The sequence below is a fragment of the Rhinolophus sinicus genome, chromosome 18, assembly GCF_057876585.1.
Source record: "Rhinolophus sinicus isolate RSI-liver-muscle chromosome 18, RSI-T2T, whole genome shotgun sequence".
NCBI classification, from domain to species: Eukaryota; Metazoa; Chordata; class Mammalia; order Chiroptera; family Rhinolophidae; genus Rhinolophus; species Rhinolophus sinicus.
Window position 1 is genome coordinate 41882860 of NC_142518.1, and position 17602 is coordinate 41900461.

General features: G+C 40.3%; 1 protein-coding gene across 11 annotated transcripts in view; it reads right to left on the reverse strand.

Annotated features, from left to right (window-relative positions):
- Positions 1 to 17602, reverse strand: part of PFKFB1 (6-phosphofructo-2-kinase/fructose-2,6-biphosphatase 1) — a 71988-nt gene that overhangs the window by 509 nt on the left and 53877 nt on the right. For 5 of the 11 annotated variants that reach the window (XM_074324146.2, XM_088795005.1, XM_074324150.2 and 2 more), the window contains 5 exons: positions 16718 to 16822; positions 3925 to 4054; positions 1603 to 1721; positions 1253 to 1315; positions 158 to 256 (listed from right to left, as the gene is read on the reverse strand). In XM_074324146.2, coding sequence (XP_074180247.2) covers positions 224 to 256; positions 1253 to 1315; positions 1603 to 1721; positions 3925 to 4054; positions 16718 to 16822 — 450 coding nt within the window. In that variant the 3' untranslated portion in view covers positions 158 to 223. Of the gene's footprint in view, positions 1 to 157; positions 257 to 1252; positions 1316 to 1602; positions 1722 to 3924; positions 4055 to 16717; positions 16823 to 17602 lie in introns of those variants that run through there. The other 6 variants (XM_074324147.2, XM_074324144.2, XM_074324151.2 and 3 more) reach the window with 3 other exon arrangements.

Below are 17602 nucleotides of genomic sequence, written 5' to 3' on the forward strand. Positions count from 1 at the left end.
TGTGGTGCCTCCAACACTGTGGTTCCAGTATTCCTGGGTGCTGGTTATTCTACGTGATGGTGTGAAACACCCAAGGTCTGAGACACTGGTGTGGCTTTTCTGTGGAGACAGGTGCTTTCGCCATGTGCCTGCTTAGGCCATGGAGTCCCTCACCTACCTCAGGCTTCTCCCGGTGTGTGTTCACGGCCTCCACGTTCAGGTAGATGGACTCCACTTTGCAGCCTCAAAAAGAACAACCAATCCATCCATAAACCCCCTAGGAAAGCACAGGTCTTCCCTAAGATGTCATTCCCTTCCCCACCCATCACCACCCACATCCCCAGTGCCACGCTGTGTGCAGTTGTGACTGCCCTGTACTGAGGGGAATTTACACCAGCTCTGATATGTGTGGAGGAAAACAGGCCTAAGAAGCAGCCAATGGGATGACCTCCCAGCTCTTCCTCTAATAGTCTCAGCATTCTCTGAGCTTCAGTTGTTCAACTGTCAATGGGAAGGAGATAAAAGGAGCTGATCTCTGTGTCCTCCCTCAACTCTTGTGGACAGCAATCTAATCTATATAATAATGATGGAGCTCTGCAGATCCTCAGAGCTGTGTCAGATGGTGAAATGCTGGAAGAGTCCTGGGCCACTGCCTTGGGGCCATCAGTCCCAGGTAAAGTTTATTTAGAGGACAATGGTTATGGGTGTGGAAGGTCGCAAGGGAGTTCTGGGGAGCCTGAAGAAGGAGGGGGATGGTATCACTGGGGCCTGGGGCTGGCAGAGGAAGCCCAATGCCTGTGAAAACTCCCTTAGTTCCATCCCTGTGGATGGCACTCGACTCCGTGCTTCAGTACACCATCCGCCATGTTCACACCCCAGAAGAGATTTGAGTCTGTCTCTTCCCTGCTCATAAACCTTTCACAGCTGACTAATGCCGCAAGAGTCTAAACTGCCCAGGCTGGTCTTTGACATTTTTTTTTAATCTGGCCCCTACGTATACTTATTCTGGTCCCCTTTGTGGACCCTCCCCTCCTTCTATAGCTTGGTGCTCTACGCACAGTGCTTTGGTAGAGACAGAGAAAGTTGGGGCCAGGCCCTAGTTTAGAGTCCATCCTAGTCCTTGCCCTTCTCATCACCAGTCCTGCTTCCACCACTACATCTAACTACCTATCCAAGGAACCTCTCCCAGGACTCTGCTGGGCAAATGGTAGACACTAGAGGCATGCTCATGGCCTTTGTGTGCCTTTCCCCAGATGAAGGTGGGGGCTCTCACCGTAAGCCACAGGTGTGAGTTTGAGCACAGTGTGCAAAGGGCACTTGAGATATGGCAGCTCATCTGGAAAGGAGGAAAAAACAGCCATCAGAGACAGGGTGCTGGGGAGGTCACCAAGTCCCCAGGCCTGCAGGTTTAGAGCACTCTCCCCTGTCCACACCCCTTCCCCAGGGAGGGCCTCCCCAGGATCCCACTCCCCCGACCCTGCAGGGTGCAGTGCTGAGAGCAGGGTGGTCAGAGAGGAAGGGGGCAGAGAGGAGGCAGGAGGGCCCTAGGGAATGCAGACAGACTGTGGGTCCCCCAGGAGGGTCGGGCTGACCACCTTGGAGGTGGCCTAGCTCCTCACTCACAGTGCAACCATGACGCCAAGGCAGGCCTTCCTCCCGCCGCAGCCTCGGTCGGGCCTTCCACAGGCTCCCCCACCACACAGGCCCACGGTACACCTGAGCAAGTGTTTTCTGACACACTGCTGAGCGCCAGGGCCCTTGGTTGAGGTGTGCACGCACCCGGGCAGCCCCCACAGCTTTCTCCCCACCCGGGCCTGCACCTTCTGACTCCTCTCAGTCTTGTTGATGGATGAGCGTTCCTCGATTCACTTGTTTCCAGTTATTGACTACTACGCATTACGTTTTCTGAATGTTCACTTACCATGTTTTGTATGGGCCTAGGTCTTATTTACCAGACAGCCCTGAGGGGAGGGGATGATCAGGTACATTCCAGAGATGAGGAAAGTGAGGCTCTGAGAGGGAAGACACTCGCCCTAAGGCACACAGCTAGGAAGTGACAGCACTGGGCTTTGAACCCAGACCCTCGGAGTTCGAATGTGTGCTCTGCCCACTGCAGTCTGCTGCCAACACCTTCGAGGGGCTCAGAGGATCCTGGGGGCAACACCCCCACTTCTCACCACTCTCTGATGACATCTACCCTCCTGCCCTCCCAGGCTGCTCATACTGCTCCCCATCTCCCTTCACTGAGCTAGAACCCCAGGGGCTTCCCACCCCTGAGGTTTATCCTAGTCTTTAAGGGGCCTGCCAGTGCCCTCCAAGCCCCCTGAGATATCCATTTTGGTGATTTCCTGGGCTTCCATCCTGCTCTTCCTCATCATTGTCACCATCACTGTCAGGCCCTGGGCCTGGCACTTTGGTGCACTATCTCCTTCCAACCTCGCTGATACTCTGTGGGGGGTTACTGTTCTCCCTGTTACTCATGACTAAAGAGACTCAGAGACGGGAAGCTACCTGCCTGAGGTCTCACCCAGCTCTGCCACCACCTCCACAAATGATCTTGGTCCTGCCTTTCCTCTCTCTGGCCCTTAGAGTTCCCATCTCTCAGGCACAGGATTGGACTAGGTGTACTCTGAGGGTGCCCCAGCTCTGAGATCTGCATTCTTAGTCGCATCATCTCTCTGGGCCTCAGTTTCTTCACCTGAGTAATGGGGGTAGGAGCCTGTCCCCAGCCCTGCCTGCCATAGCTCCCAGCTGTGAGCAGCTGGTGCGGTCTGTGCACGAAAGCAGGTAGGAAGTAGGAAAAGCAGGGTGCAAACAGGACGTGCACGTGCTGCCCACACACTCCATGTGTGTCTGAGAGGGCAGGGCACCTGGAATGCATCTGGGATCGACATCCCTCCCTGACCCCCTGAGCCCCGTGACCTTGGGCCAGTCAGTTCACCTCTCAGAGCCTCCATTTCCTCACCTGCACAGTTGGGTCACAGTGCCCGCCTTACAGCACCGAGCAGTGGAGATGTGGATGGTGTCAGAAATCTAGCAACACAAGGACCCCCATTCCAACCCTTGTCACCTTTTTCCAGAGAGGCGATTGAGGACCCGGCAGAGGAAATGACTTGTCCAATGTCAAGTTCTCAAGTGCCCCGGGTTTCAATTCTGCATGACTCCATCTTACAAGTGCATTTGATTTTGAAACTAGCAAGGTAGAAATGATACAAATCCGCAGGACATTGCACACTTCAAATACAACTTTGCACTCACTGTCCTCACACACCCTCACAGTATTCCGGAGATGCCAGCACTTCAGCATCCACATCAGAAATGGACTCTCACACCTGAAGGTGACACAACTGTCCCTTGCCAGGCCACCTGCCCTAGTTTGCAATTAAGTATATGAAGTCAGTGTATAAATATAATTACAATGTCTGGATATTTTTAAAAGAAATAATCATTTAAAACATTTAAAATGAAAACATCACTATCTTGAGGAAATCATCTCTACAGCAAAGACAGAAACCTGTAATAAGGACCATAAGGCCACAAAAGGTCCATTACCACCTGATGATAGCATGCTTCAGAGAAATACTGGCTCAGCATTTCCAGGTTGAGGCAGACTGTTAAGGTTGGCTTTGAAAATGTTAGCTCAGAATGATAGTAATACTAATAACAGAAGCTAACACATATATAGCCCATGTTATGTGAAATATGTTGATTTCTTTAAACTTCATTATTCTCCCCACATTACAGATGAGGAAACTAAAACCAAAGAGGTTAAAGTAATTTGCCAAAGCTAGCACATGACAGAGCAAGAACCTGAGATCAGGCTCTTTGTTCTAGATACTGTACTCTTAACTACTAAGATGTAAACCACCAATTGCTGGTGTCAGGTTCTCAAACATGTGATTTTTTTCCAGCTGCCCTTGCCAGGAACAGAGAGGAGAGTGGTACCTGAGCTCTTATCCAGGAAGTAGGCCAGGAGGCACCGCATGACAGCCTGGTGGCAGATCACCAGTACATTTTCCTGCCGTTCTAGCTCCATTATAACTGGCTCCAGACGCTGAACCAGATCCTCATAGGACTGAAAATAAGAGAAATACTTCAGTAAGAAAGGGAGATGAGGTACATTTGCCCAGAGCAGAGGAACTCTAGACTAGGAATCAGGAAAACTTGGTTGTGGTGTCAGTTAATTGTTGACCCAGCATCATGACCTTAGGCAACTCACTTTCTTCTTAGGGTCTTAGTTTCTCATCTATGAAATGGGAAGGCAATCAATATATTTGATTAGATATTAATAATAAAAAAACTTCCCACTACAAAAATTCCTAGAAACGTGAGATAAAAGGAATGCCTGCACTGCTGATCTTTCAAGAAAATAAAGGACACATTTTTAATACAGGGATCCAAAATGAAGAAAACCTTGGAAAAAAGAGTGATAAGTGAATGTAGAAGCCACAACTGCCCTGGGGGAATTTGCCTTTCATGTTATCCAAGAGGCTTGAGTTTTTAAAACCTTGTAGATACAGGAGACAAAGGCTTAGGTGTGCACAAGGTAGGGAGTTGGGACTGAAATTCTCAAATAAACCTGAGACCCTCAAAGGGCTACATCCTCAGTAAAGTGTATACTAGAAAAAAATGTGTATATAGGCAAAGGGAAACAATAAGAACATGTATCTATCTTTGCTTGACTCTTAGTAGAGAAAAATTAGGAAATGCCTCCTATAAGAATGTATAAACACAAGTCTACACTCAGGTGGGTTAATTGTTCAGAATTACACTATCCATGTGTTTCAGAAAATGCTAAGCTGAGAGTTTAATAAAAAGTGATTTTAAATTGTTAACTCCTAGGAGTATCTGGAAGAAGCAAATGGAAGTTTTCTCTGGATTCCCTCAACTCAGACTGCATGGGATTCCCACAGATAAATTTTTGCTAAACTAAAGCTCATATAACACATGAGGGAAATAAGGTATCATGGGTGAAAATAAGCAGAAACAACAAAAGGAGAGACTTAAAAACTATGATAAAGTATCCAAAATATAAAACAAATATACTTGACATTTTAAAAGAAATAAACGATGGAATAAAAAAAGCAAAGAAGAAACAAGATGCTAACAAATATATGATGTAGATTTGAAAAATATCTAAATAGAATTTCTAGAAACAAAACGTATATTCATTACAGCTGTTACAATTCCATCGACTTTATTCCCTATGCTGTACTCCACATCCTGTGACTATATATATATCAAATTATAGTTGACATTCAATATTATTCAGCTTCAGCTTCAGGTGTACAGCACAGTGGTCAGGTAGAGGGGTAGTAGATTCGGGGAGGGTGAAGGGTGTAAATGTCTAACTATTAGATTATGTTGTATACCTGAAACTAATAAAATAAGTATATTCATTAAAATTGAAAACTCAATGGCTGAAGTAAACAGCAGTTTAGATAAAACTTAAGAAATAGGGATTTGGAATATAGAACTGAAGAAATTACTCAAAATGCAGCAAAGAAATTCAAAACAAGAAGGATAAGTTAGGAGACATAAAGGCTAGAGACAAAATTAACACAAATCTAATTGTATTTACGTAAGAAGATAATAGAGAGAATGTGAGAAAGGAATAGTTAAAGATATAATGTCTAACAGTTTTCTAAAATTGATGAAGAATACCAATCCTCAAATTCAGGAGTCCAACTAACCCCAAGCAAGATAAAAGAAAAGAAATTAATATTTAGACATATCATAGGGGAACTTAAAAGCAATAATATACAAAGATCTTAAAAACAGCCAGCAAGAAAAGAAATCTCAATTAGACTTATGGGAGATTTCTTAGCCACACTAGAACTCAGAAGACAGTGGGGGGTAATCTCTTCAAAACGCTGACAGAAAACAACCATCAACTTAGAGTTTTATACCCAAAGTATCATCTAGGACTGAGTCCCCCCACCCCAAGATATTTTTAAACAAAAAAAAAGGTGAGCTTACTATCAACAGATCCTCCCTAAAGAAATTTCTAAAGGAAGATGGAAATTGAACCCAGAAGGAAAACATGACATGCGAGGAGAAAAATTGATCAAAGGAATTGGTAAACATGTGGTTACATCTAAATAAACACTGACTAAACAATAAGTTTAATAATAACAATAAGAATTAATTTAGGGATTAAGACACAAGGTTGGACTAAAATACGAAGCAATAATAAACATGTAAGATGGAGAGGCAGTGGCCAAAATTTTTAAAGTTCTTATTTTGATTTACAAGGAAGGTGGAAATGTAGGTTTTAGATTTTGTTAATCATGCATATTAAAATGTTAAGAAAAACCTAAAAGAATAGAAACAGATTATATAACTCAAATATAGATGTAAAAACTACCAATTCTGAAGAAGGGAGGAAAAAGAGGAAAACATAAACTAAACATAGAGAGCTCAAAACAAGAGAATAGAAATAAGCTGAAACAAATCAGTAATTACAATAAAAGTTAATGTACCAAACCCATTTGAAAAACATATTTTCAGTTTGTATTAAAAATAACAAAAGCCAACTATATACTGTTTATAATAGACACAAAATAAAAATACAAAGAAAAGTTGAAAGTAAATGAGTATATAAATATGAACTGGGCAAATACTAACCAGTAGAAATCTTTTTTTTTTTTTTGAGAAGAGAATTCCTTTTTAATTACTTTTGGCTTTGAAAACATGATTCCTGAACAAGATGTGGCTTCCACACTGAGCCATATGGGACACTGGTTTTTTCTTTTTTTTTAAATTAGTTTCAGGTGCACAAGACAAAGTAATACTTAGACGTTTATCATTTATGTTCCTCACACTGTGTGAACCCCCCTCCCCCCATCCACTATCCCTCTGACATCGCACAGAGCCATTACATTTCCACTGTCTCCCAAATGGGACACGTGTCCATCGGATACCCTACAAAATCTTTACAACATTATTGATTACATTCCCCAAATTAATTTTCAAAACCCCATAGCCATCTTGTGGTTACCGAATGTTTTCTAATCCCCTCACCTTCTCCCTTATCCCCAACACCCCACCCATCTATCAATCCTCAGTTTTTCCTCTATGTCTCCAAAACTGTTTCTGATTAGTTTGTTCAATTATTCTTTTCTTTAGATTCTGCATATAAGTGAGCTCATATGGTATTTGTCTTTCTCTGTCTGACTTATTTCACTTAACATAATGACAGATGAGCTGTGGGACGCCGGGAAAGAGCCCACCTCCTGGCTTTTGTGTTCTCTGTTCCGTCCTGGGATCCCCTGCATCTCTGCAGCTGCGGATGCTGGCCGCATTTCCACCACCACAGATGTGGGCCGTGTCCCCACAGGTGCAGATGCGTACCCCGTTTCCACAGCCACAGATGTGGGCTGCGTTTCCACTGCCCCAGATGCGGGCTGCATCTCCACTCCACGCCCTTCCCTCTTCCCCTGCTCGCCCAATTTGCCCACCTTCAAGTAATCCTTGCGCGAGTCTCTTAGCTGTTCTGCGTGATGAGCAGAACAGTCCTTTGATGGCTTATATGTCCCGTTTGTGATAAGATCCAGAGGAGAACTCAAAAAGTGCGCCCTGCTGCCGCCATTCCTATGACGTCACTACCAGAAGAAATCTTATATAGCTATATTAATATTAAATAAAATACACTTTGGGGCAAAATGCATTATTAAGGAAAAAAGGCTTTGCTCACTATGTAATAATAAAATGTACAATTCACTAAGAAGAAATAATTGCTTTAAATTTCTATGCCTCTAATAACATAGACTCAAAATATATAAAGGAAAATGAGGGCAAACTCAGACTGACTTTATAACATCATTTCTGAGGATGAAGATAAAAATGTGAAAATGCTTTGTAACACAGGATATCTGTTGTTTTATCTTCCTTGATGTCCAGCTTTTTTTATAACTGTTTCCAGGAATTTGTATCAGAAGTGTAGTATCACTAATAAATACTCTAAAATGTAGAACTAGCTAAATGGAGGCTGGCTTGAAAGCAATGAGGATTCACCTCCCATGGGAATAGGGAACTGATGATCTGATTCATATGGTTCAAAGGAAGTTGGTTAAACTATTAGCCACTGTCCTTCAGACTCCAACCCCTTGACCAGACAGGCTGGCGCTATAGACAATTTGAAAATGAAACGTCATAAAATTAGAGTATGGAGATAAAAATCAAAATGGTGGCGTGACGGGAGCCTCGGTAAAGCTCCCCTGGAATTTACAATTAATTGAACAAAAATAACTCCACAAAGGACTCCCTGAACAGCAGACAGGCAAGAAGAAGAGGCCCACTACTGAATTCACCTACAGGTGGGTGAATCGCGCGAGCGGGGGAGGATGGAAGGGACAAGTGTGGAGACGGAGCCATGCGGGCACAGGACGCAGACATAGCTCAGTGCTCTGAGTTCACTGCATCCCTGAACTACCACAGCTGCAGGAGAGGGAAGAACTCAGACTGCTAGGGCACCGCTTATGGCCCACAGGGCTGAGGGGGCAGCACATAACACGGCTGAACCCAATGCTCACAACAAAGACCTCAGAAAAAAGACTGACGGAAGAAGGCTGAAAATGGTGGTTTAAGCCGTCACTGCTGAGTAGAGAACGGAAACCTGAGGCACTGAGACTAGCCGCACCCTCCCTACCCTCCCAGAGTTCACCCTGCCCCCACCTGCCTGGTGCTAGAAACAGAAGAGTAGCAGTGTCAGATGAAAAGAATAGACTATTTGCTGTTCTGAGAACTGTGGAGCACAGACACAGATTTGCAGCCCAATTTGTTCCGGCAAAGGGGAGGGAACTGTGGAAGCGGACCCGCTATGGTGGTGGTCACCGCCATTGCTCTGGGCCACCTCTCACAATTCACCGCGCCCCTGGACCCAACTATCTGGGTGGATCCCTGCAGGAGTAAACAGAACTGCTGAAATATACGGGCTCTGAATCTGGTACAGGAAGAGCTTTGGAACTTCAAAAGCTCTCCGCATACCCACCAGGACACTGCGCCCTATGACCTAGGTGAACTATTAGCAGAGGAGAAGCCCGTCTCCCAGGGAATGCCCCCATTGTGTGAGACGCTGGAATAGTGCAGAGAAAACATAGCACTACCGTGTGACAGAGAAAAAAAGGCTGAAGTCGGAGAAAAAATAAAACATTCTACCAACAAGTACTAGAAAACAAAAGAAAGACCTCTTCCTATCAACCTGTTGCAGAAGCCACTCCTGTAGATGTCTAGAAAGATAAATAGTAAATCAGTAATTGTCATGAATAACCAAGGCAACAAGACAGCTAAGAAAGAAAGTGAAAAGTCTCCAGAAAAGGAACTTAAAGATACAGAAATATGTGACTTAAATGACAGAGAATTCAAGATTGCAGTTCTGAAAAAACTCAACATGATGCAAGAAAACACAGATAGGCAGTTTAAGAAACTCAGAAATGCCCAGAGTCAGTACACCTGAAATCTATGTAATTTTACTAACAATTGTCACAACAATAAATTTAATAAAATAAAATAAATAAAAAAAAGAAACTCAGAAACGCAATCAAAGAACAGCATGAGCATTTTAAGAAAGAGATAGAAATTATTAAAAAGAACCAAATAGAATTTCTGGAGATTAAGAACTCAATAGAAGAAATTAAGAATGAAATAACCAGCTTAGGTAGTAGAGTTGACCAGATGGAGGAAAGAATCAGTGACATTGAAGATAGAAACCTGGAAATTACACAGATGGAAGAAGAAAGAGACTTGAGACTTAAAAGAAATGAAAGAACTCTACGAGAACTTTCTGACTCTATCAGAAAGAGCAATATAAGAATAATAGGCATACCAGAAGGAGAAGAAAGAGAGAAGGGAACAGAGAATATATTCAAACAAATTGTCAATGAGAACTTCCCAAACTTGTGGACAGAACTGTACCCTCGAATCCAAGAAGCAAATAGAACACCTAATTACCTCAATCCCAACAGGCCTTCTCCAAGGCACATTGTATTGAAGCTGTCTAAAATCAACGACAAAGAAAGAATCCTCCAAGCAGCCAGGGAAAAGAAGACGGTTACAAAGGAAAGCCCATTAGATTATCATCAGATTTTTCAGCAGAAACTCTACAAGCCAGGAGGGAGTGGAACCAAATATTCAAACTATTGAAAGAGAGAAATCATGTGCCAAGAATAATATATCCAGCAAAGATATCCTTTAGATATGAAGGAGGAATAAAGACCTTTCGCGACATACAGAAGCTGAGGGAATTTTCTAATACACGACCTGCACTACAAGAAATGCTAAAGGAGGCTATTCGACCGCCATCAACAAGGACAATTTGTGGCAACCAAAACATAAAACGGGGGAGAGTAAAAGCCTGAACCAGAATATGGGAATGGAGAAAGTAAGCATACTGACGGAAATGGAATACTCTAAATATCAAACTTTCTTTTACATAAACTTAAGGGTAACCACTCAAAAAAAATCCAGACCTGAAATATATACTGTAATAAAAGAAGAAACAGAGGGATACATCATAGAATACCACCACACAGAAATAGCAGACAACAACAAAAAGGCAAAGGAACAATGGACAACTAGCCTTACCAGAAAACTAAAGATAGAATGACAGGTAATCCTCACATATCAATAATCACCCTAAATGCAAATGGACTGAACTCACCAATAAAAAGGCACAGAGTAGCAGATTGCATCAAAAAACTAAACCCAATCATATGCTGTCTCCAAGAGACACATATCAGCTACAAGGACAAGCATTGATTCAAAGTGAAAGGGTAGAAATTGACACTCCAAGCAAATGGTACCCAGAGAAAATCAGGTGTAGCCATAATGATATCAGATGAAACAGACTTCAGGATGAAAAAGATAACAAGAGACAAAGATGGACATTTCATAATGGTAAAGGGGACTATACAAGAAGAAGACATAACAGTCATCAATATTTATGTCCCAAATCAGGGAGCACCGAAATGTACCAAGTAACTGCTAACAGAACTAAAGGGAGAAATTGACCAAAACACAATTACACTTGGGGACTTAAATATATCATTGACAGCTATGGATAGATCATCCAAACAGAAAATAAATAATGAAATAGCAGCCCTAAATGACACATTAGATGAAATGGACATAAATGACATTTATAGAGCACTTCATCCTAAAACATCTGACTATACATTCTTTTGTAGTATACATGGAACATTCTCAAGGACAGACCATGTATTGGGACATAAAATCAGCCTAAGCAAATTTAAGAAGATTGAAATCATACCAAGCATATTCTCTGATCACAAGGCTTTGAAATTGGATATCAACTGAGAAAAGAAAGCAGGAACAAACACAAATACTTGGAGATTAAGCAACATACTTTTAAATAACAATTGTGTCAAAGAAGAAATTAGAGGAGAGATCAAAAGATACATAGAAACAAATGACAATGAAAATACATCCTACCAAAATTTTTGCGATGCAGCGAAAGCAGTTTGAAGAGGGAAATTTATCTCATTACAGGCCTATCTCTAGAAACAAGAACAATCCCAAATAAACAACCTCATGTTACACCTTAAAGAACTAGAAAAAGAAGAACAAGTGAAACCCAAGGTCAGCAGAAGGAAAGAAATAACAAAAATTAGAGCAGAACTAAATGAAATAGAGAACAAAAAGACACTAGAAAAAATTAATGTGACAAAGAACTGGTTCTTTGAAAAGATTAACAAAATTGACAAACCCTTGGCTAGACTCACTAAAATAAAAAGAGAGAAGACACTAATTAACAAAATCAGAAACGAAAAAGGGGAATTTATCACGGACACCACAGAAATACAAAGGATCATCCAAGAATACTATGAAGGACGATATGCCACCAAATTCAATAACCTAGAAGAAATGGACAAGTTCTTAGAAACATATAGCCTTCCAAGGCTGAACCATGAAGAACTGGAAAATCTAAACAGACCGATCACCAGTAACGAAATTGAATCAGTCATCCAAAACCTTCCCAAAAGCAAAAGTCCAGGGCCAGATGGCTTCAGTAGTGAATTCTACCAAAACTTCAAAGAGGATCTAATACCAATCCTGCTCAAACTCTTCCAAAAAATTGAAGAAGAGACAGTACTCCCTAATTCATTTCATGAGGCCAACATTACCCTGATACCAAAACCTGGTAAGGACAGCACAACTAAAGAAAACTACAGACCAATATCTCTGATGAATACCGATGCAAAAATCCTAAATAAAATTCTAGCGAATCGAATACAACAATGCATTAAAAAGATTATTCATCACGACCAAGTGGGGTTCATCCCCGGGGCACAAGTATGGTTCAACATCCGCAAATCCATCAATGTGATCCATCACATAAACAAAATAAAGGACAAAAATCATATGATTATATCAATCGATGCAGAAAAAGCATTTGACAATGTGAAACATCCATTTATGATTAAAACACTTAATAAAATAGGTATAGAAGGAAAATACCTTAACATAATAAAGGCCATGTATGACAAGCCCTCAGCTAATCTCATAATTCATGGTGAAAAACTGAAGCCCTTTGCTCTACATTCAGGAACACGACAGGGCTGTCCCCTATCACCTCTGCTTTTCAACATAGTGTTGGAAGTCCTTGTCAGAGCAATCAGGCAAGAGAAAGAAATAAAAGGCATCCAAATTGGGAATGAAGAAGTTAAGTTATCACTCTTTGCAGGTGACATGATGCTATATATAGAAAACCCTAAAGACTCCACCAAAAAGCTATTAGAAACAATCAACGAATACAGTAAAGTTGCTGGCTACAAAATCAACATACAAAAGTCCATTGCTTTCCTATATATTAGCAATGAAATCTCAGAAAAAGAAATACAAAAAACAATTCCTTTTGCAATTGCAGCAAAAAGAATAAAATACCTAGGAGTAAACTTAACCAAGGTTGTGAAGGACCTATATGCTGAAAACTATAAGACATTTTTGAAAGAAATTGAAGACGACACAAAGAAATGAAAAGACATTCCATGCTCATGGATTGGAAGAATCAACATAGTTAAAATGGCCATATTACACTAAGCAATATACAGATTCAATGCAATCCCCATCAAAATCCCAATGGCATATTTTAAAGAAATAGAACAAAAAATCATCAGATTTGTTTGGAACCACAAAAGACCCCGAATAGCCAAAGCAATCTTAAGAAAAAAGAACAGGATTGTACTACAGGGCTACAATAATCAAAACAGCATGGTATTGGCAGAAAAACAGACACATAGAACAATGGAATAGAATTGAGAACCCAGAAATAAAACCACATAAATATGGACAGATAATTTTTGACAAAGAAGCTAAAAACATACAATGGAGGAAAGACAGCCTCTTCAATAAATGGTGCTGGGAGAATTGGATAGCCACGTGCAAAAGAATGAAACTGGACTATTTGTCACCATGTACCAAAGTTAATATAAAATGGATCAAAGACTTAAGCATAAGACCTGACACAATAAACTGCATAGAAGAAAACATAGGTACTAAACTTATGGACCTTGGGTTCAAAGACCATTTTATGAATTTGACTCCAAAGGCAATGGAAGTAAAAGCTAAAATAAACAAATGGGACTATATGAAACTTAAAAGCTTCTGCACAGCAAAAGAAACCATCGACAAAATAAAGAGGCCACCAACTGAATGGGAGAAGATTTTTGCAAACAGTGCCTCCGATAAGGGCCTAATATCCAGAATATACAAGGAACTCATGCAACTCAACAACAAAAAAACAAACAACCCAATTGGAAAAGGGCAGACGACCTGAAGAGACATTTCTCCAAAGAGGACATACAAATGGCAAATAGACATATGAAAAAATGCTCAACATCACTAATCATCAGAGAAGTGCAAATCAAATCCACAATGAGATATCACCTCACCCCAGTCAGAATAGCTATCATCAACAAGACAAATAGTAACAAATGTTGGAGAGGCTGTGGAGAAAAAGGAACCCTCAGACACTGTTGGTGGCAATGCAGACTGGTGCAGCCGTTATGGAAGGCAGTGTGGAGGTTCCTCAAAAAATTACGAATAGAATTGCCATATGACCCAGCAATCCCTCTCCTGGGTATCTACCCAAAGAATCTGAAACATTTATACATAAAGACACATGTGCTCCAATGTTCACTGCAGTTTTGTTTACGGTGGCCAAGACATGGAAACAACCAAAATGTCCTTCGATAGATAAATGGATAAAGAAGTTGTGGTGTATATACACTATGGAATACTATTTGGCGGTAAGAAAAGATGATATAGGACCATTTGTGACAACATGGATGGATCTTGAGAGTGTAATGCTGAGCGAAATAAGTCAGACAGAAAAAGCAGAGAACCATGTGATTTCACTGATATGTGGTATATAAACCAAAAACAAGAAAAGAACAAGACAAACAAATGAGAAACAGAAACTCATAAACACAGACAATAGTTTAGTGGTTACCAGAGGGTAAGGGGGGTGGGGGGTGGGAGATGAGGGTAAGGGGGATCAAATATATGGTGATTGAAGGAGAACTGACTCTGGGTGGTGAACACACAATGGGATTTTTAGATGATGTAATACAGAATTGTACACCTGAAATCTATGTAATTTTACTAACAATTGTCACCCCAATAAATTATTTAAAGAAAAAGAAAAAGAAAAAAAAAGAATTACCATATGACCCAGCAATCCCTCTCCTGGCTATCTACCCAAAAAATCTGAAAACATTTATCCGTAAAGCTATACTATGTGCTCCAATGTTCAGTGCAGCATTATTTATGGTGGCCAAGACGTGGAAACAACCAAAGTCTCCTTCAATAAACGACTGGATAAAGAAGACGTGGTACATATATACTATGCAACACTACTCAGCCATAAGAAAAAATGAAATAGTACCATTTGTGACAACATGAATGGATCTTGACATTATCATGCTAAGCAAAATAAGTCAGACAGAAGAAGCCAAGAACCATATGACTTCATTCATATGTGGGATATAAAACTGAAAGCAACAAAGGAACAAGACAAACAAAGAAACAAAAACTCATAGACAACAGTTTAGTGTGTACCAGAAAGTAAGGAGAAAGGGGGTAATAGAAAAGAAAAAAGGGGCTCAAATATATGGTGATGAAAAGAGAACAGATTCTGGGTGGTGAACACATAATGCAATATATAGATGATGTATTACAGAAATGTACACTTGAAACATATAATTTTACTAACCAATGTCATCCTAATCAATTTAATAAAAATTAAAAAAATAAATAACAAAATTGCAATAACTACATATGTATCAATAAATACTTTTAATGTAAATGGATTAAATGCTCCAATCAAAACTTTAACCCATTTTCATTTAAAGTAATTGTTGATAGACTAATTGGGGAGATCACTGCATAAATTATACAAATGTCTAACCAGTATGCTGTATACCTGAATCTAATATAACATAATATTGAATGTCACCTGTAATTGAAAAAATATATATAAAAAGATAAATAAAGTAAGGATCCATTTGGCCTATAGAAAAAAAAAAGATAAGGTGTCTGAATGTACAAGAAAACAAGACCCTTACATATGCTTCTTATAAGAGACTCACTTCAGATCGAAAGACACACACATACTAAAAGTAAAGGGATGGAAAAGATCTTTCTTGAAAATGGAAACGAAAACAAAAAGCTGGCGTAGCAATACTTATACGTGACAAATAGACTTTAAATCAAAGGCTATAACAACAGACAAAGAAGGATCCAGTAATACCACTTCTGGATGTTTATTGGAAGAAACGCAAAACACTACTTTAAAGGGACATGTGCATCCATATGTTCATTGGAGAATTTTTTACAATGGCCAAGATACGGAGACAATCTGGGTGTCCATCAATGGGTGAATGGATAAAGAAGAGGTGGTGCATATATAATAGAATATTAGTCAGCCATAAAAAATGAAATATTGCCATCTGCAACAACATAGATAGACCCAGAGAGTATTTTGCTGAGTGGAGTATGTTAGACCAAGAAAGACAGATGCAATATTTTTTTGCTTGTATGTGGAATCTAAAGAACAATATAAACAAACAAAGAAAATGGAAACAAACTCATAGATACAGAGAACATTTTGATGGTTGCCATCTGGGGGTGGGTTGGGGAGGTTGAAAAAGGGGAAAGTTTTTTTTTGTTTTTTTTTAATTAAATTTATTGGGGTGACAATTGTTAGTAAACTTACATAGATTTCAGGTGTACAATTCTGTATTACATCATCTATAAATCCCATTGTGTGTTCTAAGAAGTATAAATTGATTGTTACAAAATAGTCATGGGGGTGTAAAGTATAGCATAAGGAATATAGTCAATAATATTGTAATAACTATGTATGGTGTCCGGGGGGTACTAGATTTATCAGGGTGATCACTTCATAATTATATAAATTTATAATCACTATGTGGTACACCTAAAACTAATATAATATTGTATTGAAACTAATACAATATGTATTGAAAAATATAATACTGTAATTTAAAAATAAAACAATTATTTTAAAAAAGAAATCTGTTGCCTATAGCCAAAAATCTGGGACAGCCAAGTTAATCATGTGCCTTGTGGGATAGCAGTTGCTGCAAAATGTGCTTTATCCTGTTTCTAAAGCTATCTAGGAAACTATGGGATCCTGGCAGTTTGAATGGAGATACTGGAAAGGAGTTCTAGGAATCAGTCCGCACTTCAAACCTACCTCTCCCTTGGGATATCGGTAGCGATATTTATCTTGGTCACGTAGTGCAAATTCTTCAGGGTAGTGCTCCTGGATTTCTTCATAGGTCATCTCCTCACAGACACCCTGAGGAAAGTTTTTTGGTGACAAAAGTATGCACAAGGGAAATCCACACAGCCTTTACCATAGTTTTGAGACCAATTGTAGAACAGTAGCATCTGCATTTCTGTGAACACAGCTCTAGGTTTGTGCCTGTTGTCTGAGTGTGTGTGTGTGTGTTTGTGTACAAGGTGTGTGGCTGTACAGATGTGAGAGTGAGTGCATGCGTATAAGTGTGTTCAGGATGAGTGCATAATGGATATCTGTGGTGTCTCTATGATTATCCCGAGAGGTTTGTAGGTATACATTGTATTAATACTTATATATGTATTTTTATAAATATATGGGCTGAAGGATTTTGTGATTGTGTTTGCGTGTGTGTGCAGCATGTTTACGATGTGTATCTGTGGTACGTTTAGGGATTTATGTTTTGTGTTTGTGTGTTTGTCTTATAATATGTAGCGTGCTTGTGTGGGTATGTGTGTGTACAGGGTGTCTCAGCATCTGAGAATGTGCCTCTGTGGGTGTTTCTGTGGTCTGTCTTTCCACGTGTGTCTCAGTGTGTCTGTGGCATGTGTGTCTGTGAGTGTTTATGTCCCTGATTATGTCTCTGGTGTATGTGTGTGAATATCTGTGTGCCTGTTTTGGGTCTGTATGAATTTGTGGTAATCTGCTTGAGGCTATGTGTCTGTAATGTGTATGTGTCCATGGTATGCCTCTGTGTCCATGTGATATAGGTATATGCAAAGACTGCTTGTGTGTCTATGGTGATTGTGATTGTGTCCATATGTAGTTTTAGGTGTATCT